Raw genomic sequence first — 23,486 nt, forward strand, 5'->3', positions numbered from 1 at the left:
GCTAAAGTGGGATATTATCATAAAATCATCAGGTCTGTATGAGAACAAGGAGTTTAACCTTTCAGGCATGGCTTGTTTATTTATCCCTTGTTTATTTCTATGAAATGGTAATATGTTTATTTCTCTTAGCACAATAAAATCAGTAGCAGTCAGGAATTTGGCTGGAAAAGACCTGATTTGAGTGTTTTATCTTAAGTGATATTGCAACACTTTAAAATCTTGGCACTATTCAAACACACTGAGGCCCTTGTGGTGACCTAAATACTGTCAGTGGAAGGTGTCTGTGCAGCACTTTAAGGAAACCCATTCTGGCTGTAACCTACCTGGCTCAGGTGACACCTGCAGAGGTGCACAGCAAGCCCAGGGCAGGTACTCAGGTTCCTCAAGGGCCCACGGCTGTGTTATCACTCCTGGTGTTACTTGAGCTCCTGAGATTAAGCCCAGGCTGTAGCAAAGTTTCCCAAATCCTGTATGGACACCCATGAGAGTGGAAATGAGCAAAGGTGCCAGTCCAGATGCTTCAAGGAACAAATAAGTCCTGTTTCAGCATATTCAGGTATGCAGTAAGAAAAAAACCCCAATTTTTGGTTGAAATGACACTCCTAAGCTCACTTTCTCCCTAAAACTTGTGTTTCAGCATGGCTCACATCACTGGACTATATCCTGATATAAGGTGGAATTGCTGATGTCCTCAAATTCCATAGGAGAAAAAGTGGAGTAAAAAAAAAAATCAGCAAATGCCGAGGACTGCATTGGATTGGACTCTGTACACCCCACAGATCTGAGCTCCTGTGGTTCTGTTTAATTGGATCTTTTCCAAACCATCACTTTGGCAGCACTCAATAACCTCCATGCTGGTCTTTTATTATCTCTAGCAAATAAATGACTGTAGGATTAGGCTGGATGGTCAATATTTGTGGCCTTTGCTGTAACCTTTGTCAGTCTGTGCAGAAATGGGGGGACTTTTCCCCGACTGCTGCAATCTGGGATGCTCAGAGCCACTCATTCTGATCCTTGCCGTGGGGAACAGCTCTGTGCTCTTATTGTGGTGCTTAATCCATTTATTGCTGTCTTAAAATAGCCTTTATATACAAAATTACTGATATATTTGTGTAATGCCAGAGGGGATCCCGCATTTTCAGGCTGCTCCCGCTGACCACGCTCCTGCTATTCAGCAGTTTCCCGTTTCCAAACACTTTTTTTTCTCTTTCCCCAAGCGTCGTCCCCATTTTTGCAGTGCCACCAAGCGGATGGTTTCCCCGTCAGCATTTGAATTTCCCAAGTTACCGCTTAGAAGCAAACACAGAACTCTCCAGTAGCTGAGAATTGTGTTAAACGCAATTCACCCCGGCAAACAGCGGGGTTGGTGCGATGCGGGCATGGCAGGGAATAAAGGGTTGTTAATAAAAACCACTTTAATTATGTGTTTATGGTCCTTTCAGACGTGTGAAGACCCGGGCTCGGCTCCTCAGGAGGTGGCACAATGCGGGTGTTCAGGTGTGGACACAAACCTTGGGGGCTCCTCGGTTCAGGAGAGACGTGGAGCTCCTGCAGTGGATGCAGGGGAGGACGACAGCGGGACTGGAGCCCAGGAAAGGCTGAGGGAGCTGGGGCTGAACCCCTTCAGAGGGGACCCGATCCTTGTCTGTCCCTGCCTGCAGGGAGGGCTCAGAGACAAACCAGGCTCTGCTCCAGGGGCCCAGCAATGGCACCAGAGCAACGAGCAGGAGGTGATGCCCACGAGTTCCACCTGAACGTGAGGAAGAACTTCTCTGTGCAGTGACTGAGCCCTGAGCAGAGACCAGAGAGGGTGTGGAGCCTCCCTCACTGGGGATATTTCAGAGCCATCTGGGCACAATCCTGTGCTCTGGGACGTCCTTGCTGCAGCAGGAAGATTGGACCAGATGAGCCACTGCCGTCCCTTCCAGCTCTGTCCGTTCTGGGATTCTGCGCGTGGTGGGAGGGCTCATCACTGTCCCTGAGTCGCGGTGGCAGTGAGGGCTTTGCAGACCCAAACCGAAGCCAGGTAACCCGCGGACACAGGCGCCCCTCAGGCACAGGCGACCCCCGCCGCCATCTTGGCGCCCCCACGGGACGCCAAGGGCAAGCCGCGCCCTCAGCGGCTTCACCTCCCTCACTCCGCCAGCCAATGAGCGGCAAGTGCGGGCAGGGAATTTCCCCGAGCAGCCAATGGAAATTAAGAATGGCCATGGGGCCACCAATAAGCGGCCCGCTCTGGGGTTCCGGCGCTGTCAATCACCGTCCGCACTGAAGCCAATGGGAGCGGGCGGTCGGCGCTGGCCAATGAGCGTTGGCGGGTGAGATTTGAAAGCCAGGCGGGGCGGTGCGCGGAGGGGGCTGCGCGGCGCGCGGGCCCGGGGCAGGTAATGGCGGGCCCGGGGGTCCCGCGGCGGGGTTTGGGAGCCTGGAGGGGCTTTGAGGGGTCAGAGGCACCGTGACTCCCCGGCAGTGTGCTCCGTAAGGGTCCCGGCCTGGGGGTCTCGCCTGGCGGTGGGCTGGCAGCGGTGCTTCTTCGCTGAGTTGCAGTTGGAGCAACCGGAGGCGCTGGCGGGGACGGTCCTGGGCTGGCCCCGCACGGCCGGGTCTGGGCTGGGCCCCACAGCCCGCCCCGGGGCCCGGCTTGGAACCGTTGAGTTCAGGTTTTAGTCAGTCTCTACCCGCTTGTATTTGTTTTGGTTCAGAGCAAATTTGGGAGAGGATTTTTAAAGGGGTTTTTGTAGGAAAACAGGTTCAATCGGCCCCTCCTCTTAACCGGTCCGTGAGAAACTACTTTTTTGGAGAAAAGTGGAAAAAAACCTGTTTATTAAACAATATACCTTAAACAATAAAACTCTTTGCTGCTCTAAAAGGGATGACAGACTGAGAAAGCTCCCCGGGTTGCAGCTGAGCTCACTCAGTCTCTGCTCAGTCTGTTCAGTGCTGGAAATGTCTCGGGCCAGGCCCGGCCCGGCGGGTTAGAGGTGCAGCTGCCGGTGCTCCGCTGGGTGTTCAGGCCAGAGCCGGTTTCAAGAGGTCTAAAGAAAAAGGGAAACAACTACAGTCTAGGGAGCTTTTTTGCTTCAGCTAGCTAAACTAACTAAAAGCAAAAGAGAGCTCTGTCCTGCTGTCTGTCCATCCGCAGACAACACAGTCAGGAGCATGGATGCGGAGGAGTGGGTGCAGTGTGTGAAAACAAACTGCGCGCTTCTTCTGTCCCTCCCTTCACTCTCTGGGACATGTCTTAAAGGTGCAAAAGTGATTATTTAGCATAAAACAGAACGAGACGATTGGGGATAAAAGCATCATATAGTCAACCCAGGACATTGCTTTAAAAGTAGTGATACTTGCTCTTCCTACTCCGCTTTCTCGCTGGTCAGCCTATAATGTTTTCATGTTCGTGTTGCTCTTTGGTTCTTGTTGTTAGTCAAAAGTGTCTCCTTTTCTTTGTTGTTATGTATCAAAATAAATGGTCAGCTTTAATTTTTGATACTGTACGTTAGCCAGTCACACATCCTTTGTCACAAGGAGTCACAAGCCCTCTGTTCCTTTCTTGCTAATGGTCGTGTCCTGCTCTATTTTCTCACTATTCAGCCTAAAAGAGCACCTACATGTTTTCATACTCACATTGCCCTTTGGTTCTTGTTGTTGGTGAAAAGTGTCTCTTTTCCTTTGCTGCTATTTATCAAAATTAACAATCAGCTTTAATTTTTGGTACTATATGTTAGCCAGTCACACATCCTTTGTGTAAGCCCTCTGTCCCTTTCTTGCTAATAGTTTTTACTTGAGTTTATGTCAATTTAAATACCAATTAATCTTCTAGGCTCCTGTTTGGACAAGATACTCCACGGGAACAGTAACCTGGGAAGAAGAGGAGACAGGTATTTTTCTTTTGAACACATCTTTGGGATATTGAGCATGATTTTTAATGAGCTCACAGATATCACTGGTAACCTTACTGTACTTAAAGAACACAGTTAAGAGTAAATTTAGGAACTTTGTCCTAAAAAGCATGAGTGTAGAGACTAAACTTCAGCTTTGAGGAATATTTAGCATCCATTGGGCTCAAAAGCCTGCTGCTTCTAGGACACAGATAGTAGAGATGTATTCCCACTGTTTTCTTTATGGCTTTCTGTAATGCCATGTAGTTAGTAACAATTCTGTAATGACTAATTCTGTAATTACTAGCAGGATCAGTTCAAATATGATTATTGGAGATGCTCATTAATTAACCTCCCTTAATCACTTAAATGTAAAGCAGGGCAAATATGACCTATGAACTGCAGTGGAGTTCTTTGCACTCATCATTAACTGGCATTTTTAATCAGTTTCTGAAAGCTGGAATGCAAGAAATGCAAGATGCAGGGTGAAGCCCAAGATATTCACAATTCAGGTGGTGCTGGTGTGGAGCAGCTCTTCCAGGACTGTGTGGAGGAGATCCAGCCCCTGATTGGAGTTTTGAGTTTTTTATTCCCCTTTGCTCTTTAACTTCCACTGAATGTTTTTCTCTCCTGAAAAAAGGAGCACAATGCACTGATTTTGGTTTCTGTCCAAGCAATTTTTGGTTTCTGTTCTAAGCAATTCCAGGAGGTTGTGCAGGTGCTGTTGGTGCTGTGCAAGTTCCCCCCTCCATGAACACTTCCATGGAGTGGAGCACAGGGAGCTGCCACTGATGGTATCTGAACAGGCTTGGGCTGTATTCCTTCTTCCAACAGCTCAGCTTCTTTCCTTGACTGCTTTTCCCATAAATAAATCCACTTTATTTCTGCATTATTTCTATTTTGCTGCTTTTTTTCTTGTAACTTTTGGGTTTTCCAGCTAGGCTGCTGGTTGAGTTTTTGGCTTGTGGTGACACAGAGGTGGGAAGGGGATGGACTTTAAGAAATCCTGTTTAACCATTGTCAGGGCTCTTCAGTTCACTTCACTGATGGTTCCTTCAGTTTGACCAGAGCATGCTGTCCTGAAATGAAGAAGCCTCAGTAAATGACTCAATTACCAATGAATTAATAACTGTTGGGTGTTTAGTTTTGTTGCAGACATGTTTTATGAAAAATCCTTTCCTTAGGATTTTTCCTCCTGAGAAGCTGAGAGGCCTCAGGAGCAAAATGTAACCAATGGTTATCTGCTGCTGTGGAATGCAACAGGTGGATCTGGGACTGGTCTCATGTGGTTGTTTCTAATTAATGGCCAATCACAGTCAGCTGGCTTGGACTCTGTCTGAGACGGAAGCCTTTGTTATGATTCTTTCATTTTCTATTCTTAGCTAGCCTTCTGATGAAACCTTTTCTTCTATTCTTTTTTTATTCTATTCTATTCTTTTAGTTTTAATGTAATATATACCACAAAATAATAAATCAGCCTTCTGAAACATGGAGTCAGATCCTCGTCTCTTCCCTCATCTTAAGACCCCTGTGAACACAGTCACATAGTTTAGCTCTGTCACCCTGCTTACTGTAAAGCTGTTTTCTGTAGGTGGTGGGAGATGTGTCATGGCTGAGGTGGAAAACCTTTGACAAACCAGGTTTCAGTGGGTATGCAGGGGATAACAGAATCCCAGAAAGGTTTGAGTAGGAAGGGACCTTAAAGCCCATCTTGTTCCCATCCCCTGCCAGGGGCAGGGACACCTCCCACTGTCCCAGAGTGCTCCAAACCCCATCCAGCCTGCCCTTAAACACTTCCAGGGATCCAGGGGCAGCCACAGCTTCTCTGGGCAGCCTGTGCCAGGGTCTCACCACCCTCACAGAGAAGAATTTCTTCCCAATATCCCATCTTACCCTGCCCTTTGTCTGTTTACTTCCATTCCCCTTGTTCTGTCATTCCAGACCCTCTGCACCTCTCCTGGAGCCCCTTTAGGTACTGTTAGCACAGCAAGTGCAAACCAGCTGACAGTTGGCTTAAGGCTTCCTCAAGTTAAAAAAGATGGGAAAAATTCTGCTTGAAATAACCACTCTTTATTGCAGTTGCATCCTGGAAACATCCTGGTTCTGATGGCAAAAGTCCTTGCTATCAGCTAGGTCTAATCTAAATGGAATGTTGCTTCCAAGTATTGTCCTACAGCCCTGTCATTTACTTGCTCATCTCCTTAATGTGGAAAACAGCTGTGGAGAAAGCAGCCCAGCCAATCCCAGACATGGGGGCAGTGTCCCCTCCTAATTCTGTGCCAGACTTGGTGACACTCAACACCCAAACTGGTCCCTGGAATGAATAAAAATAATGAGAAATTGCTGAAAGGTCGTTACTGAAATTGTCATTTGAGTTTTCTCTGGTCATGTACAGAAATAAAGAATTCAGGGCTTTGCTCATAACATTAACAAACTTTACCAAAAATAGAAAACAAATCATGACAGTGTTTTCCTAATCCCTGTACTTGTTGTCTAAGGTCATCAGGATGGCTGCTACTTCCCAGTTTGCCAGTAGATACAAGAAGGATTTGAGCACAGAAGCCCTCAGGACCAAGATTGCCCGCAGGAAATCCATCCTTCAGAAGGAGAACAGGCACAAGCTCTTCGAAAAGGGCCGGCAGCTGGGGCTAGCAGATGTCAATGTTCAGCTCTCCAAGGACAGGGGAATTTCTGAGCTCAAGGAAACCAGGGACTTGTGCTCTCAAGAGAACTCCAATGTGAAACAGAGTAAGTAAAGAATTGCTATAGACCTTTTTTTTTTAAGTGTTAAAAATTGTAAGTAGGTTTAGTAGCATTATCACAGATAGTCAACATTTTAATTTGACAAAATAGTTGAAGATTTAAAACCCTATCAGCTTTTCCAAGTGTTAAAATCAAGACAATAAAATCTTAATACAGCTGTACCTTCCTCACTGCTCCAGTGGTGTGAATGAAGCTTTACTCTGATTTGTCTGCAGCAGCTAAAGGAAGAATGCATTTTGTTATTAATATTCAATAGAAGTGCCTTTGTCCTTTAAGGTGTGAAAAACTCCAGTCTAAAATACCATCTGATACACATGCCTGTCATGTACCTAAGTGTGCTTAGCAATGGGCAATTTTATAGATAAAATTATTAATGGATAAATGCATTATATGGTTGTATTTTGAAAATAGCTAGTTTTTGACAACTTATTTTCCTCTCAGAAAATAGAGCTTACATATATGCTGAATTCTGCCCCCTGGCTCTCCTGGATGCCTATGGTCTAAGAAATTAAGTTAATATTTAAAAATGTTAACAAGTTTTTAGAAATACTTTCACCTTTAGTATTTTGATAGCAGAAGATTATTGGAAGATAGTAATTTTTTGAAGACTGTTGGTGTATAATCTTAATTCCAACTGATTATTGGAGTGAAGATTATTGTATGTAATAGTATCAAATACAAAATCTAATAAATTTGTCTTGATTATCTTTAATAAATTTCAACTTTAAGTGGATATTAATGTTTCAGGTAGGCATAATTCAAGTTAACCAACATCTTAAGGTTTTATTCTTTCATATAACTTCTGCCTCATTTATTCTCAGCCTGAGTCAGACTTTGGTATCTAAAGCTGAGTTTTCAATGACATTGCAAGTGTTTGAATAGAGAAACTGGTACAAATAAACCAAATAAGAAGAACCAGTGACCTTGCAAGCCTGTGAAATGGGAGTGAGTTTCTAGTAATCCTGAGGTGGATATTTGGGGAATTCTATTTGTAAGCTGAAATTTACCATTGAATTCCCTTTTAGTGGGAAGGGTTAAAACAACTTAGAGATTCCAGTCAGTTCCTCTTCCAGCTTGGCAGAGTTTATTGGAAATTTCTGACTTCTTGTTGGCTCCAAAACCATCTTTATGATTTTCTAAGCCATCTTTGTTGCATGTTTGCTGCAGAGGCAGCCCCAAGTGCGGGCACCAAGAGGATGAATGAGCGCAGGGAGATGCTGCAGCGCTACAAGGAGGAGAAGGAGCTTCGCAAACTGCAGGAGCAGAGGGAGAGAGCCAGGAAAGGGGTGTTCAAGGTTGGGCTCTACAGACCAGCTGCACCTGGGTTCCTTGCTGCTGAGGAAACTGCAGTAGCAAAGCCAAGAGAGAAGGTAACAATGAGAATATTTCATATCTAAGTTAATTGCATCTGTGTACGCTGTTTAAATTGATATTTTTGTACAAGATGTGTGTGTTATTTCAAATAAAGTGCTTATTTTGCAAATGCTTTATTAATGTTATGATAAGGGAGTAATTTGGCTCATTCTCTTTTCTAAACAAAGCTGGAAATAGTACTAATGATACTATATGTGGATTCTTGTATTTGTGACTATGTTCAATTCAAAAATTGGAATGATTCATCCACAAATGAAAGAGCTGTGTTATTTTAGAACCAGTAACTTGTTCATATTTAGTCAACTCAGCTTTGAAAGCTTTCACACTTGACCCATTTTGCACAGACATGTTGTTTTTCACATTTATGCTCCTTGCTCATTCTCTCAGTGACAAAGGGAAGACGGAGTTTATTAACTCTCATTTCCTTGGGGATGTTTCCAGGCAGCTCCTGCTTTCTCTGGAAGGATTACTCGGTCAAAAGCCAAGATCCAAGAAGGAAGAACCATGATACCAACTGCACCTAAATCCTCTACGGTTTGTTTTTTATATATATCTATAACTTCAGTGAATAAATTTAGAGAAAGGGATGAAATTTCAGACTCAGGGTAGTATCTTTACAAGTTTGATTAGATCAATGCAAGCAGAAAAGAGCCCAGGTTTTCTGGATTGGTTTGTCAATCAAGTTTTTCAAGATATTTAAACTGTTGCTTAAATATTTTTCTTCACTCTTTTACTGACAATTTATTAACTAGTTGGATAATGCACAATAACATATCCCTAAACCAATCTATTTTAAGTTATCCTTAATGTCTCTCTACTTTTTAATACCCCCTGTGCCAAATTATTTGACTTTTTTCTTTACTGTAATCTAGAATAGATAGATGAGGAAAGAAATTGGGCTGCTGATTTTCTGGAAATCTGATACTTCACAAAAAACCTGGGTTTTTTTTCTCCTAGGTCAGTGCCCATGGGCAGAGTGTACCCTCTACACAGGCAGGACATAAACAGATGAGTACAGCCAAAGTGGCTGAAAAAGAGAAAGGTATGGAAATACAGCTGAACCTGAACGTTGGGTGTTTTTGGGGAGAAGATCCACAGCACATTTTTGGGTGTAGGGAGGAAGGAGGAGATTTTAAGATGGCCATTCCTACCAAGGGCAGCAGCTGGCAGATTATCAAGTGTGTGGCTCCAGGGCTCACATGAGCTTCTTGCCTCCATAGGCTGGGGGAGATGGAATGCAGGGTCCTGACAGTCCTGGTTACTGATTATTCCCCCTGGGAGAGGGAAAAGAAACAGGTCAGTAGGCAAATTGCACAACTGCCAGATGCCTCAGCTCCTGGAGCTGACAGAGGTTCCTGTTTGCCTCAGGAAGAATATCACAGGTAGTGACTGCTGTTAGAAAAGAGCAAGTGCCTTCTGTATCTGTCACTCTGTGCCACAATTACAGGTATTTCTTAAGAAAATAGAGATTAAAAATAAACAACCTGTGCCACCTTTAAGGGATTTGAGTGCCTTGGATCAGAAACTCTTCTTCATAGCTCAGTGAGATCCTTAAGTGGATACAACCAAGTCATGTGGAATGTTGATGTTAATGCAAGATATTCAGTAATTCAGAGTGAAATGACTTTCACATCATTAATCTAATCAAATCAGCAAGCTGCAGACCTTTATTTAATTTCAGTAGTGCCCTTGGTGAATACTGAAAAGATGTGTTATTAGTGTTTGATATAACAATTAGAATGTTTAATTCTTGCAAAATGGTCATCCACTGATTATTTCTTTCTAAAATTGATTATTTCCTTTGTACTGAATCAAGGATATACATTATATGTACTTAAACTTCCCTACCCAGGGCAGGGAGGTTGGAATGAGGTGATCCTTAAGGTCCCTTCCAACCCAAACCATTCTGTGATTCTTTGAAACACCCATATAAAAATGTTTGGGAAGTGAATGTTTGATGAATCCAATGTTGTAGTTATTTACCCAGTGATTTTTTTCCCCAACTTTTCATTTTAGCTTGTACAGAATCACAGCTTGACAATGAAGACAGGAATAGCATTAACAGTAACCAAGTGGGGATTTCAGACAGGCAGGAAATGGAATAAAGAGCTCCCATGAAATTTGTGCAGGAAAGTGCTGTCATTTTAAAAACCTGTTAGAAACAGTGCTAAAATACAGAGATGAAAATGATGATGATGATGGGTGATACAGTGCATGAACTTGTCATGTTTTATAAAATATTTCAGAGCAAATTAGTCTTAAGATACTTTGTTAGATTGCATTAAATTCTGACCTTGGAAATCTTTCATATAATGGCCAGGGCATCACTTTGTTACACCAATGGTTTGCTTTAGCTTCCAGCTGTGCAAATAACCATGGCAAAGATATTAATCTAAAAAACTTCATCTGTAAAATAGGGAGGGCCTTGACTCTGCTTGCAGGGAGCAGTGGGGAGCATTCCTTATTAATGTTATGATAAAGGAGTAATTCTTAATGTTATGAAAAGGGAGTTTGTGCATGGCATCAAACACACAGATGGGCCTGTGCAGTAGAACCACCTCCAGCCAGGATCCCTCAGTGCATTGCCTGCATCCCAGGGCCAAGCTGTGCCCTGAACTGACCCAACCCTGTTCATTCTGGCAAAGCCATGCAACTGATAACTGCTGGTGCATTTCTCTGATTTCTACAAAATGGAAACTTTCAGTTATTACTTGAGTGCAGCTCCTTGTTAAACTTGGAATCTCTGGGATTAATCTCTCTTGCAGTGTTGCAGACTGCAGCCCAGCCAGCCCCAAGTGTGAGAGTCACCAGAGCAGCTGCCTCTGCAGCCAGGCAGGTGCTGAAACCAACTGCTGCTGGTAAGTGAGGCAGAGCTGTGTAGCTCAGCTGTACCTTAGACTGCATTTAAATCATGCCAAATTATCATCTAAGAAAAGGCCTAAATGCTGCATCACCCAGACTCTTGTCTGGAGCTCTACATCAACATGTTGAAACCAGCACTTCCCACAAAATCCATCAGTGGGGAGCATCCATGTCCTCATGGTAGTTACAAACTCAAAGAACAAAGCCAGCACTGGTAGAGATTGGCACTTTGGCTGTTTATGGCCATATAATTATTAAATATGTGAGCAGGAACATATCTGGAAAAGATGATTTCTCTTTGTGTTTGCCTGTTTACTGGAATTCAGTCCACCAACAGAATTCCTATGCCATATAGAAATAAAAAATCTAAACTCAAATTGGCTTGACACTCTCTCTCTAACCTTTTAGGAAATAAGGTGACTTTTATTTTTACTATGTGGCAAGATCTAAAGATTGATGGCTTCATGAATCTGTTTTCTTGCTGATACATCTGTTACTAGTCTGTTAAATCCTAGGCCAGGCTTTCTTTTGAATGAGCTTTTGCAATGCTAATTCTTCCCTGTAGCCACCTCCCACCCAAGAAATAAAACAGTCTGACCCTATCTTTAGCAACTGGATTTTTCTGGCAGTGTTCTGGTGAAAGATTACATGAATCAGATGCCTTTTTGACCTCTGGAAGTGTCTCTTTTTGTAGGTAACCAGCCACAGAGAAAGGCAGCAAACACAGTAGGAAAGCAGAAGAAAGCAGTCAAACCTGAACCCATAAAGGTAGGTCATGTAATAGTTGAAATAGAAAAGCAGTAAAACTCATTTGAGATCCAATAACTGTGTCATTGTAGCTGAAGTGCTCAAACATAAAAGCAGTAATTTCAGTAATAAGCTAGAATTTGGGAAGGAGCTGTATGTATTTATACTGCCATATTCTAAAAATTAAGATCAAATTTAGTGCTCCTGTAGAATCTCAGAATACTGTGACTTGGAGGAGACCACAAGGATCATCCCAGTCCAACTCCTGGCCCTTCACAGGACAACCCCAAGAACCCCACCATGGATATGGACATGGCTGATGAATGATGTGATTGCTAGTCAGGATCTGGACAGTGATTTAAAGTAGACAAGAAGTTCTTGCATGACATGTCTGATGTTTTAACTAGTCAAAAAAAAAATGCTTTGCTGGTTTAATCAAGCAGCTGTACATTTTTGAAGTGTATTCTGAATGGATCCTTTTCCTGCTCAGGTAACAATATGAGACTCTAGAAGCTAAGAAATAAACACATTTTAACATCTAGGGTTTTAATAAAAACCTAAATTTTAGGTTTTGAACCACCAAAAAATAAAGCTGGAAATGCTGTTCTCTGCAAAGTAGAACATTATTCTCTGCATGATTACAGCTGAAAGCACTCATTGTGGTTCTTGGTATCATCACTTCCAGAATTTTTTATGCATTTCTGTGCAAGAGCTCTCCATGATTTTTTCCTTCTTTTGCTCCACTCTTCCCTCTCACACCTCCCATCTCCACCTTGTTCCTGTAACTGAGCTGTGCTTTAGAGTGTTTGAGATTGTGCAATCACAGCCAAACAGGAGGTGAGAGCACTTTTCTGTTCCTTGGACAAGCACCTCTTCACAGGCAGGAGTCCCTGCCAGCTGGTAACCACAGGCAGCTCATTTGGAAAGGTTGCCTAAAAGCAAAATTCAAGGTTTACATTCCTAGCAGAGGTGACTGAAGTATAACAAGACTTTCAGTGGGTTGAAGATGCATGTTTTCTTGAAAACCACCCAAAGTTTTTCTGGCTGGCTTGGGCTAACAATCTCAATTAGGTATCTCAGAACTGTGTTCTGTGTGACCATCTGGTCACTCATCTCATAAGAATATGAATTATTGTTTATTTTTTTTCTCCTCTTTTAATGGCATTCTGTGGTGCTAACTGCACTTGGGTTGCATTCCTCAGCTATCAGCCTATTGCAGCTTGTTTTTCAGTCTTTGGATTGGAGTATGTGCATAAACTATGGTTATTCAACAGTCCTAGTTGGATTTGGAACCAGTAATTCTGCTCTTGAGGATTTTATCACCTTAAAGCTTTTATTTCTAGCAGTGGGAGCAAGCATTTGTCAATTTTAATTATTGTTTTGGTTGGTAAGGTGTTCTGCTTTAGCCCCTGGAGTGGATTGTTGCATTCTTTGTAGTGAAGTGTTAACTTCTGGCTCTGGAATGATTTGCAGGTGTCAAAAATGGTTGGGCTTGTTGGTAACTCATCACTTCTGTCCAGGTGTGCTGGTTTAGGAGCTGATTTACCTCAAACTGTTCCCTTCCTGGTGGCTGTCAGACACTCATGTTATAATTCAGCCCATGCCTATTGCAAACACGTGATTGATTTGATTTCTCTGTCTATGCTGTTACAGATAATTTCTTCTAAACATGAAGTGGAGACAAATGCTGGAGTGGAACCAGAGCTGAAAAATTCTGCAGCTGATTCCAAGCACTCAATGCCAGTAGAACTTCAGCAAGAACAAACCTCAGTGGAAAACAACAATTTTTCTCCAAGGAGACCCAGAACACGCTCCTTTGCACCTCAAAACTTTGTGTTTCAGCCTCTGAGTGGATTGGCAACCTACACTGTGACACCCATGTCTCCTTCAAGGGCAAATGCTTTTTTGACACCCAGTGCTGTCTGGAATTTTTCAAAATCTCCAGTGTAAGAGTCTTCCTTCTAATGGGACCTGAAATGCAAGTGAACCTCTGTGGGGTTGCAAAAAATCATTTTTCTATAGAAAGATTCACTCTTTAACAAACTGTTGTGGTGTTGTAACACCTGATCCCTCATGATTTCTGTCTTTGCTTAAATGTGGACTCAACACAACAGCAGAAATGGATATAATCCATTATTCTGCCCATGCTTGAGGAGCAGCTGTCAAAGACTCTGCCCTGTGTCTATCTGCACTGATTTATTTATTTGAGTTCTCTAGTGTTGTGTGGGGGTTTGCCTTCTAAACTGTGCATTTCTGTGAAATTGGCCATATTTGATGTCACTTTCTCAATGTGTCTTAACTAAATGTACTTTTGTTTGTTTCCAGCAAAATACTTGAAAAATCCAGTGAAACTAAAAAGCCTAATTTAAAAAGTCAGCCTTCACCTTCTGTTAAAGGCATTCAAGAACAGCAAATGACAACAAGTTTGAAAGGAGGAGGTAGGAAATTCACATTTACTTTATGCTGATGCTTTTAATTATCACCAGATTCTGAACAAATTCCTTTCATGCTTTTCAGCAGGTGAATCAGATGAGAGAACTTCCATTCAGAGATCAAACAAAACAACTCCTGCCTCAACAGCACTTGCAGTGAAGTCAGGTGATACAAGAGAGCAGGAGCATGATGTGCCCTATTTCAGGTTTGGCTTCACTTGTTTCACTTCCCTGATGTCCATTTGAAGATTGCTAATAAGAAAAACAAGACTTCTTCTAAAGATCAGCTTAATTTAATGGTGTCAGCTGTGACTTGAGCAGGCAGACATTCCTGCTTTCTTTTTTATACCTTAAGGTACAAAAGGTACCTTTTGTACCTGTTTTCCTTGCACCTAAGTGCAAGGAAAGTAAAATTCTGGAGACCAACACCTTGTCCTAAGGATTATAAGGATCAAAGCAGAAAAGAAATTGCACTTCAGCCACTCAGCAAAATAAAACAATCTAATCTCCAGCTCAGAGGCTGTGGATTCTCTGAGAGCAAGAGGATAGTAACCATTAACAGGCACCACAAGTCAGGAAATGCTCCAAATCCTTATTTTTTCTCTCTCTTTGTATTTTCAGAAACGTTCTTCGGGCTGAGACAGAGAGGCTGCTGTCTCAGTGCCTGCAGTGGGAAGGAAACCTTGAGCTGGACATTGCAGAGGATGGTAAGAGTGAGCTGCAATAGGCACCAGAAGGGCTCTGGGAGTTGAATGGGACAGAGAGAAGGATATGTATGTGTTGTTTGCAAAATAGCAAAAAAAATCTGCAAAGATGTACTAAAGAAAGTTTAGAGTTGGATCTGCCCCAAGATACAAAGTCTCCTGGTCCTAAAATTTGTGTAGCATTTGCAGTGATGGTGATTGATAAAGTGAACAAAGTGCTCATCAAAATAGTTGTTCTATTGCTAGTCAGTATTTAAATGTAGGAACTTTACCCAAGCTGATTTTTAAAAATAAGATTAGTTTTTAATGTGGAATAAGTGCCCTTATCTGGGAAAATACAGATGACTCCAGCAATGCTTATCTTTAAGAATTGAAAGAGAGAATTTTCTTTGAAAGAAGCAACTTCAGAGCATTTCAGTGGACAGATAAGCTCCATCTGAATTGAATTGCAGGTTTGCAATAGGTGGGACAACAAATTCCAGACTCCTCAAACACTTATTTATCTAAGATATCCTGTATTTTTCTTCTTCTTGCTACCAGCTAAAGACCTGATTCGCACCACAGTTGGTCAGACAAGGCTGCTCATAGGAGAAAGGTTCAAACAGTTTGAAGGACTGGTTGATAATTGTGAATTTAAACGAGGTGAAAAAGAAACAACATGTACAGACCTGGATGGATTTTGGGATATGGTTAATTTTCAGGTATGTACTTGCTTGTTAACTTAGTAGGATAAAACTGATGGAGTTATTTATGAACCAAGTATTGAAATTTTTTTGGTTATATTTTTTATCTTTAGTGTAAAAAAATGCAGGTTCTTGTTTTAACACATTGTGACAGTGAATTGTTGCAGTTGGGATACCATGAGTTATAATTCATGGACCAGTTCTTCTGTTGTGTGTTGTTTTTGGGCTGTGTGCCTTGTCTGTTCTGTCTCTGGAATAATTATGTTTGGCCAAATTTTATTGTCTTTTGGAGTGAGGATACAGTCACAATGTCTACCTCCCAGTTTTTGGAAAATTCCTGAAGCTCACCTGAAAAGTAGGGGTTCCATGCTTCAGTATGAGAATAATGCAGAAATGACAATAACTCTGTTTAGGGCTGAGCTTAGGTGGTAGAAAACTGTGACCGTGTTCACAGGGGTCTTAGGATGAGGGAAGAGACAAAGATCTGACTCCATGTTTCAGAAGGCTTGATTTATTATTTTATGATATATATTACATTAAAACTGTACTAAAAGAATAGAAGAAAAGGTTTCATCAGAAGGCTGGCTAAGAACAGAAAGGCAAGAAAGAATAATAACAAAGGTTTGTGGCTCAGTCTCTGTGTCTGAGCCAGCTGACTGTGATTGGCCATTAATTAGAAACAACCCCATGAGCCCAATCCCAGATGCCCCTGTTGCATTCCACAGCAGCAGATAACCATTGGTTACATTTTGTTCCTGAGGCCTCTCAGCTTCTCAGGAGGAAAAAATCCTAAAGAAAGGATTTTTCATGAAAAGATGTCTGTGACAGAAAACCTTCATCTCTTTTCCTCTGTTGATGCTTTCTTTAGTTTCAGAATGAAATATAATCTGAATTATCAAAAGAGCTCTCAACAGTATTTGTAAATCAGCACTCAACAAAGGAGTTTGTAAGTAATTAAATTAAATGCAGAGTTGGATTTGTTACGGTCCTAGTCACAGGTTTTGACTTCTTTGCAGAAAGTATAAAAGTTTGATCTCCTCCTTCAGAAGTATTTGAGAGATGTTTCCTGCAGGATGGAAGACTGTACTTGTTTGAATAAAGGTTATTTTACAATGTCTTCTTTTGCTTTCCTTAAATGTGACCAACAGATTGAAGATGTGAATAAAAAGTTTGATAATCTGGTGAAGCTTCAAGACAATGAGTGGCAGCCACTTGATGTCCCAAGCAAGGCAGTTGTCAAGGTATGAATAGCCCCTAAAGCACATCTTGCATGGCTTCATTAGATATATTGAATATTAAGTGAAATTCCTCTCAGGGTGCACCCTTCTCCCCCACCTCTCTTGTATTATTTGGTGGGTTCAGTCCTATTTGCCTCTTTTGGCTGCTAAGATTAGAACTAAGAATTAACAATGTAAATTTTGGAGTCATTGGATTCTATGCTAGTAAGAAAAATCTCTTAAATTTAGGATATTAACTTGCTCTTCAGATGTAAAACAATTTATCTGGGCCACTGACATAACTGGGAAGCAAACCACCCAGGAATTTGGGAGTGACTGCCAGTTTTGAGCAGGGAGTGCTCCATTGTAATGGTGTCCCATGAAGCCAACACCATGGGTGGCTTTAAACTGCTGCTTCTCTAAGCACAAATGGATCTGACACTCTCCAAAATAAGTTAGTGCTTATTGCAAAATAAGCTGTAATGTGAGTTGGTTTATCTATTCTTTGGTTTGAAATATATAATTGCTTCTGAATATCAAGTTGTATTTGCATTGCCTAAACTCCAAGTTCCTTGAGACTGCTTAACTAATCATAAAATTGAGATGAAGGTGGATAAGAAACTCCAAGCATGGGAAAACAGAGGGAATGTGGTCTGTGGGAACTGCCCATAAAAGCCAGAACTCTTCAGGTGGTACAAAACAAAACTTCCCTTGGAAAACTGAATGCCATGAGAGGCTTCACTGACTGCCTGGAGTCTGTTCTGTGGTTACACTGTGTCCTTGCCACTAGGAGTCCCTGCATCCCAGTGCTTCCAAAATCTTACTGAATTTATTGGGAAAAAAAGTTATACTGAGGATTTTTGAACTGCAGATTCATTTGAAAAAAAATTATTGATGTTGTCATCACAGACTTACCTTAACAGCTGGATGGCAGTTCAAGAAATGCTGGGGATGGGCAGAGGCCTTGATGCATAAAATTGTAGAATTGTTGAGGTTGGAAAAGTCCCCAAATTTAACCCTTTCTCCAGCACTGTCAATGCTGCCACCACCACCTGTCCCCAAGGGCCACATCTCATGGCTTTTCAATCCCTCCAGGGATGGGGACTCCACCCTTCCCTGGGCAGCTGTGCCAGGGCTGGACAACCCTTTCAGTGAAAATATTTTTCCTGATAACCAATCCAAACCTCCTCTGGTACAAATTTTTCCAGCTCCATTGCTCCTGGGAGCAGAGCCTGAATCCCCCCTGGCTGTCCCCTCGTGGCAGGAGCTGTGCAGAGCCACAAGGTCCCCCCTGAGCCTCCTTTTGCTCCTTGCTGTGTCTGTGGCAGCAGCAGCTGTGCAGAGGTTCATGTGCAATTGCTCCTGTGCAGAATTTCCAGGTGTGACCCAGGTTCCTTTCATTCCAGAAAAAGGCAGTGCCAGGTGGAATGCCCAAGGCCAAGCTGGAAGCTGCTGCCAGAGCTGCTGCCCGGAGCCGTCTGGCTTCTGTCAAAGCAGCCATGAGGGACAGAATGAAGCAGGGGGGAGATGCTGAGGGTACCCAGCAGGAGAGGCTGCCAGAGACAGAAAAAGTGGTTTTTGAAGCAGGATTTTTCAGGATTGAAAGCCCTGTGAAAAACTTTTCAGGTAGGTGAAGGTTAATTGTGATTTCTGTGATCTGAAAGTACCAAAGAGGGTTTAATCCATTTCACTGAGGAGAGGAATTGTGCTGTTTGTTCTGGCTGCAGCTCCAGGACTGGACACACTGTTTCACCTAGTGACTGATTACATCAGGGCTCCAAAGTAAACTGGGTACATGAATGTGCTGATTTGAGTGGTTATGGCAGCATGAAATCCCTGCTTAGGCAGAGGTGAACTAGCTGGTTCATGTTTTTCCAGCATAAATTTAATAATGAAATTCTAATCTGAGCATGCCCAGATTCAGCTGATGAGCCCTTTCATCAAAGTCAATGCCAGCTCACATCCTCTAATTGCAAGACAGGAATTGGGATTTCTGTTTTTTAATTAAACCTCTTGCAGTGCTGTCTTCAAAGCTGCAAATAAAGTCCACTCATAATCTGTGCTCATGGTTAACAAGATTGTAACATAATCCAGTTTGCTATAAAAGCTGTTTAATAGTTCAGGTTTTTTAACAGGTGCTCAAAATATAACTTCATCTCCAGCATTTTATCTTATTGACATCTACATGCAGCCAGTATTTCCAGTACTTCTGCTTCTCTCACATTTCTAGTTCATAATTTGATTTTAAATTCTCTTTTTTGGGTGCAGATCTCTCTTATGGCAAAACTAAAAATTTTTTTCATGTGCCACTTGTAAGTAGGGGGGAACTTCTGAAAAGCTTTGAGCACCACTGGGTTTAAGCCAACTCCAGCAGAGAATCTGTTCTGAGCATCAGTTCTGAATCTGTGTCTTTTAAACTCTATTAAAGTGGCCTAATTTGAAAGATGGAAGTTAATAATTTCAATTTCTCTTTGCAAGTGTATGTAAGATTTCTATCTAATATTTGTATGAGATGATTCAGCAAGCAGATCACAATTGTGTCTCTGGTTAGAATCATAATGTGATCAGTTCATTTCAGCTTCTGGAAACTGCTGTAGGAATGGAATATGAAACACATTTTCCAGGTTTGCTTCCAAGGACCCCTGGAAAACTGGCAAATCAAAGATCATCCATTAGATCTCTGCTTTCTTCTCCTCTCTGTAACCCTGAGGATGCATCTGCAAAACAAACCCCATCAGCCCTCAAAGGCTCCCACCCAGTCCAGAGTCTGAAAATGGACCAACTTCCCACTGAACAATCTCCCCCACGGGATAAACTCCCTGAAAGTCTTGAACAGAGGTAGGCATGTTAAAGCAGCTTTTAATTAACCTTGTACAAATCATTTTAGAGTTGGAACTGAAAGACATGATGTTAAAACCCATTAAATGTTACCTTTCCATTTGGCAGTGATAAAGTTTGCCAAGTGCTTGTGACTTTTCCTTCCCTTAAGCAAATATTAAGAGCTTTGCTCAAATTTAATTTTGCTGCTGGGGTAGAAGTTTGTTTGCCCAGGAAGTTTGAATTTGATGTAGCTCAGCAGTGCCAACCAAGGCAGCAAAACTGCAGAACAAATTGTAACATTAGTTGGACAAGTCAGAAGGTGATTGATGAAGGTGATTGAGAAGACTGAAAATGTTTTGGTTTCCCTTCCAGCATTTCTGTTGTTGCAGAAGAAATGTGTCAGGCTGCTGGCACAGCAGAGGGAAATAAGGTAAGTCATGCATTGTTCATGGATGTGCTTTAAATACTCTGGTTTTACTAGCAAAGGAAAAATTCTTTTGATTACCCCAGCCCCCTGGATTTCTGATCAAATCCTCACTTAGAAATCTTGTGTATTCCTCAGGGCAATGCTTTTTACCTCTGGGTGGACAAAGGTGGAGACTGCTGCAGTTTGGGGACCTTGTCTTGCTCTTTAGATCTGTATTTTGGAGGTCCTGGCTGCTCCAGGCTGCTTGTCACTTGGAGAAGCAATGTTCACCACCTCCTGTTTTCTGGTGGGGATTTTTAAAATGCATTTAAAGTATAATAATGCATTATGTGATATATGTAATACAATAATAATGTAATATAATAATGCATTATGTGCATAATTATGCATTAAATGCATTTATGGACCCTGACTAAAAGCAACAGCACTCAGTCCTCAGAGCATCCTCCACAGAAGAGCATTGGGCTCTTAATCTCCTTAATTAGTTAAAAGAACTAATCCAAGAGTCAGAAATCCATGTCCTGAAATGTCTGAAGACTTGGTGACATTGCCTGTGTTTGAGTGGCCTTCAAAAAGCAGGAATGTGGCCTCTAATTCAGATGATGCTGTGCTACCAGTGAAAGTTGGTGCTTTGGAGTCAATCATCCCTTAGTAACTTTCATTGGAAATGGAGTCTATAAATTTTATTTGTTGCTGCTTGGATCTGTGCATGACTGCAGCAGTCATTTCCCCTCCCATCCCCCTACATATATATTTTTTTTTTTTTTTAATCCTGGTTACTAATTTTTTCTTATGGCTTTTACTACATCCTTTCTCTATTAAAAGGAGTGTTGGTGATTTTACTCTCTGGGGAAACCTTTCAGTGTTGCTGATGGGTTTTTCTGGAGGAAAAGTCACCAGATAACACTTGAAGTTCAAAACCTTCTTTCCTGCGGAGTAACTTCCCTTATACTGTCAGAGGGATTTTCAGGCTTTGGAGGGCATTTGGGATGTGAGTCACAGCCTTAACCCTGAGCCTTGGCCTGCCTGTGCCTTGCTCAGTGCCTGCAGTTAAATAAATCTCTCCTGAATTGTCCATAAGATCTGTAGGTGAGATGTGTGGGCTTGGTCTGACATAACAAGGACGTGGCTGGGCACAGAGAAAATCCCTGTTTTTCAGGTCCTGGGAGATTCTAGCAGTGACTCAAGAGCAGTGGATGGCATGGAAGAGATGGAACAGTCTGCTGCAGAGCAGGGACAAGACATCATCATGTGCAGCCCAGAGAAGGAGACAAACTCTGCTCAGTCTGGAGAGCCACAAATCCATCAGCCAGGTGCTTCTCTCAGAGCTGCAGGGGTGGCATTGCTGGGGCCTTCTGTTATCCTAAACATCTTTAATAATCTGAATATTACTCTTTAAAATCAGATTGATTTCTTGGTGCTGTTAGAAAAGCCTCCCTTAGCTGGTGTGACTTAAACACAAGTTGCACATGAGCAAACAGTGCCCTTGGATTTCTCTGAACAGTTTCTGAGGGATATGTGAAAGAGAAAGCTAATATAAAGAAATAAATACACTTTAGAGTTTGGATTTCTTCTTTTAATAAATACAGGGAACAATACTGTTTTTTCAGCTTTGGCAACATCAGACTAACTTTTTTTTTAATTATATTCTTGTTTTTCAGATGTTTCATGCAGTGATTTGACACTCATTGACAGAAATCCTTTTGATATGGTAAGTTGACCTTCAAGTTGATTTGACTAAGGCAAGCTGCATGTTGCAGGACTGTTCACCTTTGCTGCAGACTCAGTTACTGCACAAAGGAAATTAAACTCTTAAAGATGTTATCAAGCCAATTGGTGTAGCTTTAAACACAAACCACATTCCAGCTGTCTCCTTGCTGGGCTCACACTGGTGTTCCTTATTGCACATGATGAGTGTAGGATGAATCAAGACATTTGTAGCAGGACAATGTCTGATTCTTGTCAGATTGAACCTTTAAGTTGTATTTCTTACAAATTTCCTTGTAGATATTCACTAACAGCCTTTTTTTTTCTTCCTGGAATTTAAGTCTACCCCAAATCTCTTTTAATCACCTCAGCATTTAGAGCTGGAAGTAACATTCAGCAGGGAAAAGAAGGTGTGCAAAAGCTTTCACATTTAATAGAATTAATAGAATTTGGGGTAGGTTTTCTTGTGAAAAATCCTCTTTAAAATATGGATTACTGACTTGAGTAAGGAGTGTCTGTCTTCAGCACGGACCACATGTAATCACTTTTTATTTTATGCCTGGGAAATAAGCTTGTAAAACTACTTTTGGGGAACACAGAGTCCTTTGGTGCTCTGTGGTTTAAGTGTTCCTCCAGCCCTGACTCCACTCTCTGGCTCCTCCCACAGCCAGTGCTGGATGCTGAGCTCCCCTTCACTCCAGTCAAGACTAAAGCCCAGAAGTTTGCAGCAGCTGAAGTATTCAGTGACCTCATCGTGTTTTCTCCCGTTGGTCCCTCTGGGGATCAATGAAAAGTGACTTTAAATGCAAAAGATGTAAATTCTATGAACAGGAAGCCCACAGAGGGTGTCTGGAACACAATCTGCTACCCTGGAATGCGTTGAGAGAGGAAGAGTACCCATGGTAGTGGATCTGATAATGGGTTTGTGTCATTTGATGGTGCAGCTGTGATGCACCAAGCTCTGCTGTGCATCAGTAGTGGGCTGTGTTCTGCTGTATCCTCTGGCTGTAAATTCTCACTGCAACCTGAAGCATTTTTATGTTGCTATCATTTAATGTATTTCCTGTCTCCTCCAGGTTGTAAAACTGTTACCTTTGAGCTTTTCTACCCTGGTCTGACCTCATTGCTTCTTGTTGTTACAAGGTGCCCACCCCACCAGCTGTGCCCGTGCCCTGTATCTGCTGGGAGGGCACCTTCTGGGGTGACACCCAGCCTGTTCCCTCCCCAGAACACTCTGCCCTGCTCTGGGGGTACCTGTGCACCCTCAGGCTGCTGTGTTAACACCTGCCTCAGCACCAGCTCTGGCAGGGTTGGATGCATGCAATTCTTTCCTGGGAAAGTTTTCCTGGTGTGTAAGAACCCCTGGATTTGTAATATCAGAAACTAGCTCAGAACAAGGATTTCTAAGTCAGATAATATCTTTTCTTTGTGATGTATTGAAATAGGCATTGATATTATTTCCTTTAAGGATGCAGTTTTCTATTCAGTATCTTAATAGACCTATGTTTTCTACTTGTTTTTGACATGTTTATGCTCAGTCTCTTCTCTCATCTTGTTCCTTGTGCATTCCCCATCCAGACTGTAACATATTTGTGCATAAGGAACATGCCAATTCTATAGACTGTGGATTTGAAGAGAAGCATTACAGTACCACCACTTGTTATATTTTTAACAAATACTTCACTGGGCTTCTTCTTGTACCAGTGACCTGAGTGTAACACACACATCCTTCCACCAGCCTTGATCCCAAACCAAGCAGAGATTTCAGTCCCTCAGCAGAAAGTGTTGCTGCCACTTGCCAGGGGTTAAGTTTTAACCTGGAAGCTCTGTACTGATTACACTGAATAAAGAGGAAGCTGATGTGTGCTGGAA

The 23,486-nt window shown here is 42.1% G+C and overlaps 1 protein-coding gene across 1 annotated transcript; it reads left to right on the forward strand.

Annotated features, from left to right (window-relative positions):
• Positions 1-1,915: 1,915 nt before the first annotated feature.
• On the forward strand, positions 1,916-23,486 carry DLGAP5 (DLG associated protein 5). Its single transcript, XM_066552093.1, has 20 exons — positions 1,916-2,026; positions 3,821-3,878; positions 6,377-6,626; positions 7,809-8,011; positions 8,457-8,549; positions 8,973-9,057; positions 10,781-10,873; positions 11,572-11,645; positions 13,278-13,570; positions 13,950-14,062; positions 14,142-14,262; positions 14,678-14,763; positions 15,301-15,461; positions 16,592-16,684; positions 18,067-18,286; positions 19,285-19,498; positions 19,853-19,910; positions 21,067-21,220; positions 21,569-21,618; positions 22,282-23,486. The coding sequence occupies exons 3-20, from the start codon at positions 6,386-6,388 to the stop codon at positions 22,402-22,404; spliced, it is 2,475 nt and encodes an 824-aa protein (XP_066408190.1). The 5' UTR covers positions 1,916-2,026; positions 3,821-3,878; positions 6,377-6,385; the 3' UTR covers positions 22,405-23,486.

This window comes from Molothrus aeneus, chromosome 6 (assembly GCF_037042795.1).
Source record: "Molothrus aeneus isolate 106 chromosome 6, BPBGC_Maene_1.0, whole genome shotgun sequence".
Lineage (NCBI taxonomy): Eukaryota > Metazoa > Chordata > Aves > Passeriformes > Icteridae > Molothrus > Molothrus aeneus.

What these genes read in the sequence shown, in the direction of transcription:
- DLGAP5 (XM_066552093.1), top strand. Translation starts at nt 6,386, where the DNA reads ATGGCTGCTACTTCCCAGTTTGCCAGTAGATACAAGAAGGATTTGAGC. An exon ending in GCTGAAACCAACTGCTGCTG is followed by an intron (nt 10,874 to 11,571) that starts GTAAGTGAGGCA and finishes CTCTTTTTGTAG; the next exon opens with GTAACCAGCCACAGAGAAAG. An exon ending in GGGATATGGTTAATTTTCAG is followed by an intron (nt 15,462 to 16,591) that starts GTATGTACTTGC and finishes TGTGACCAACAG; the next exon opens with ATTGAAGATGTGAATAAAAA.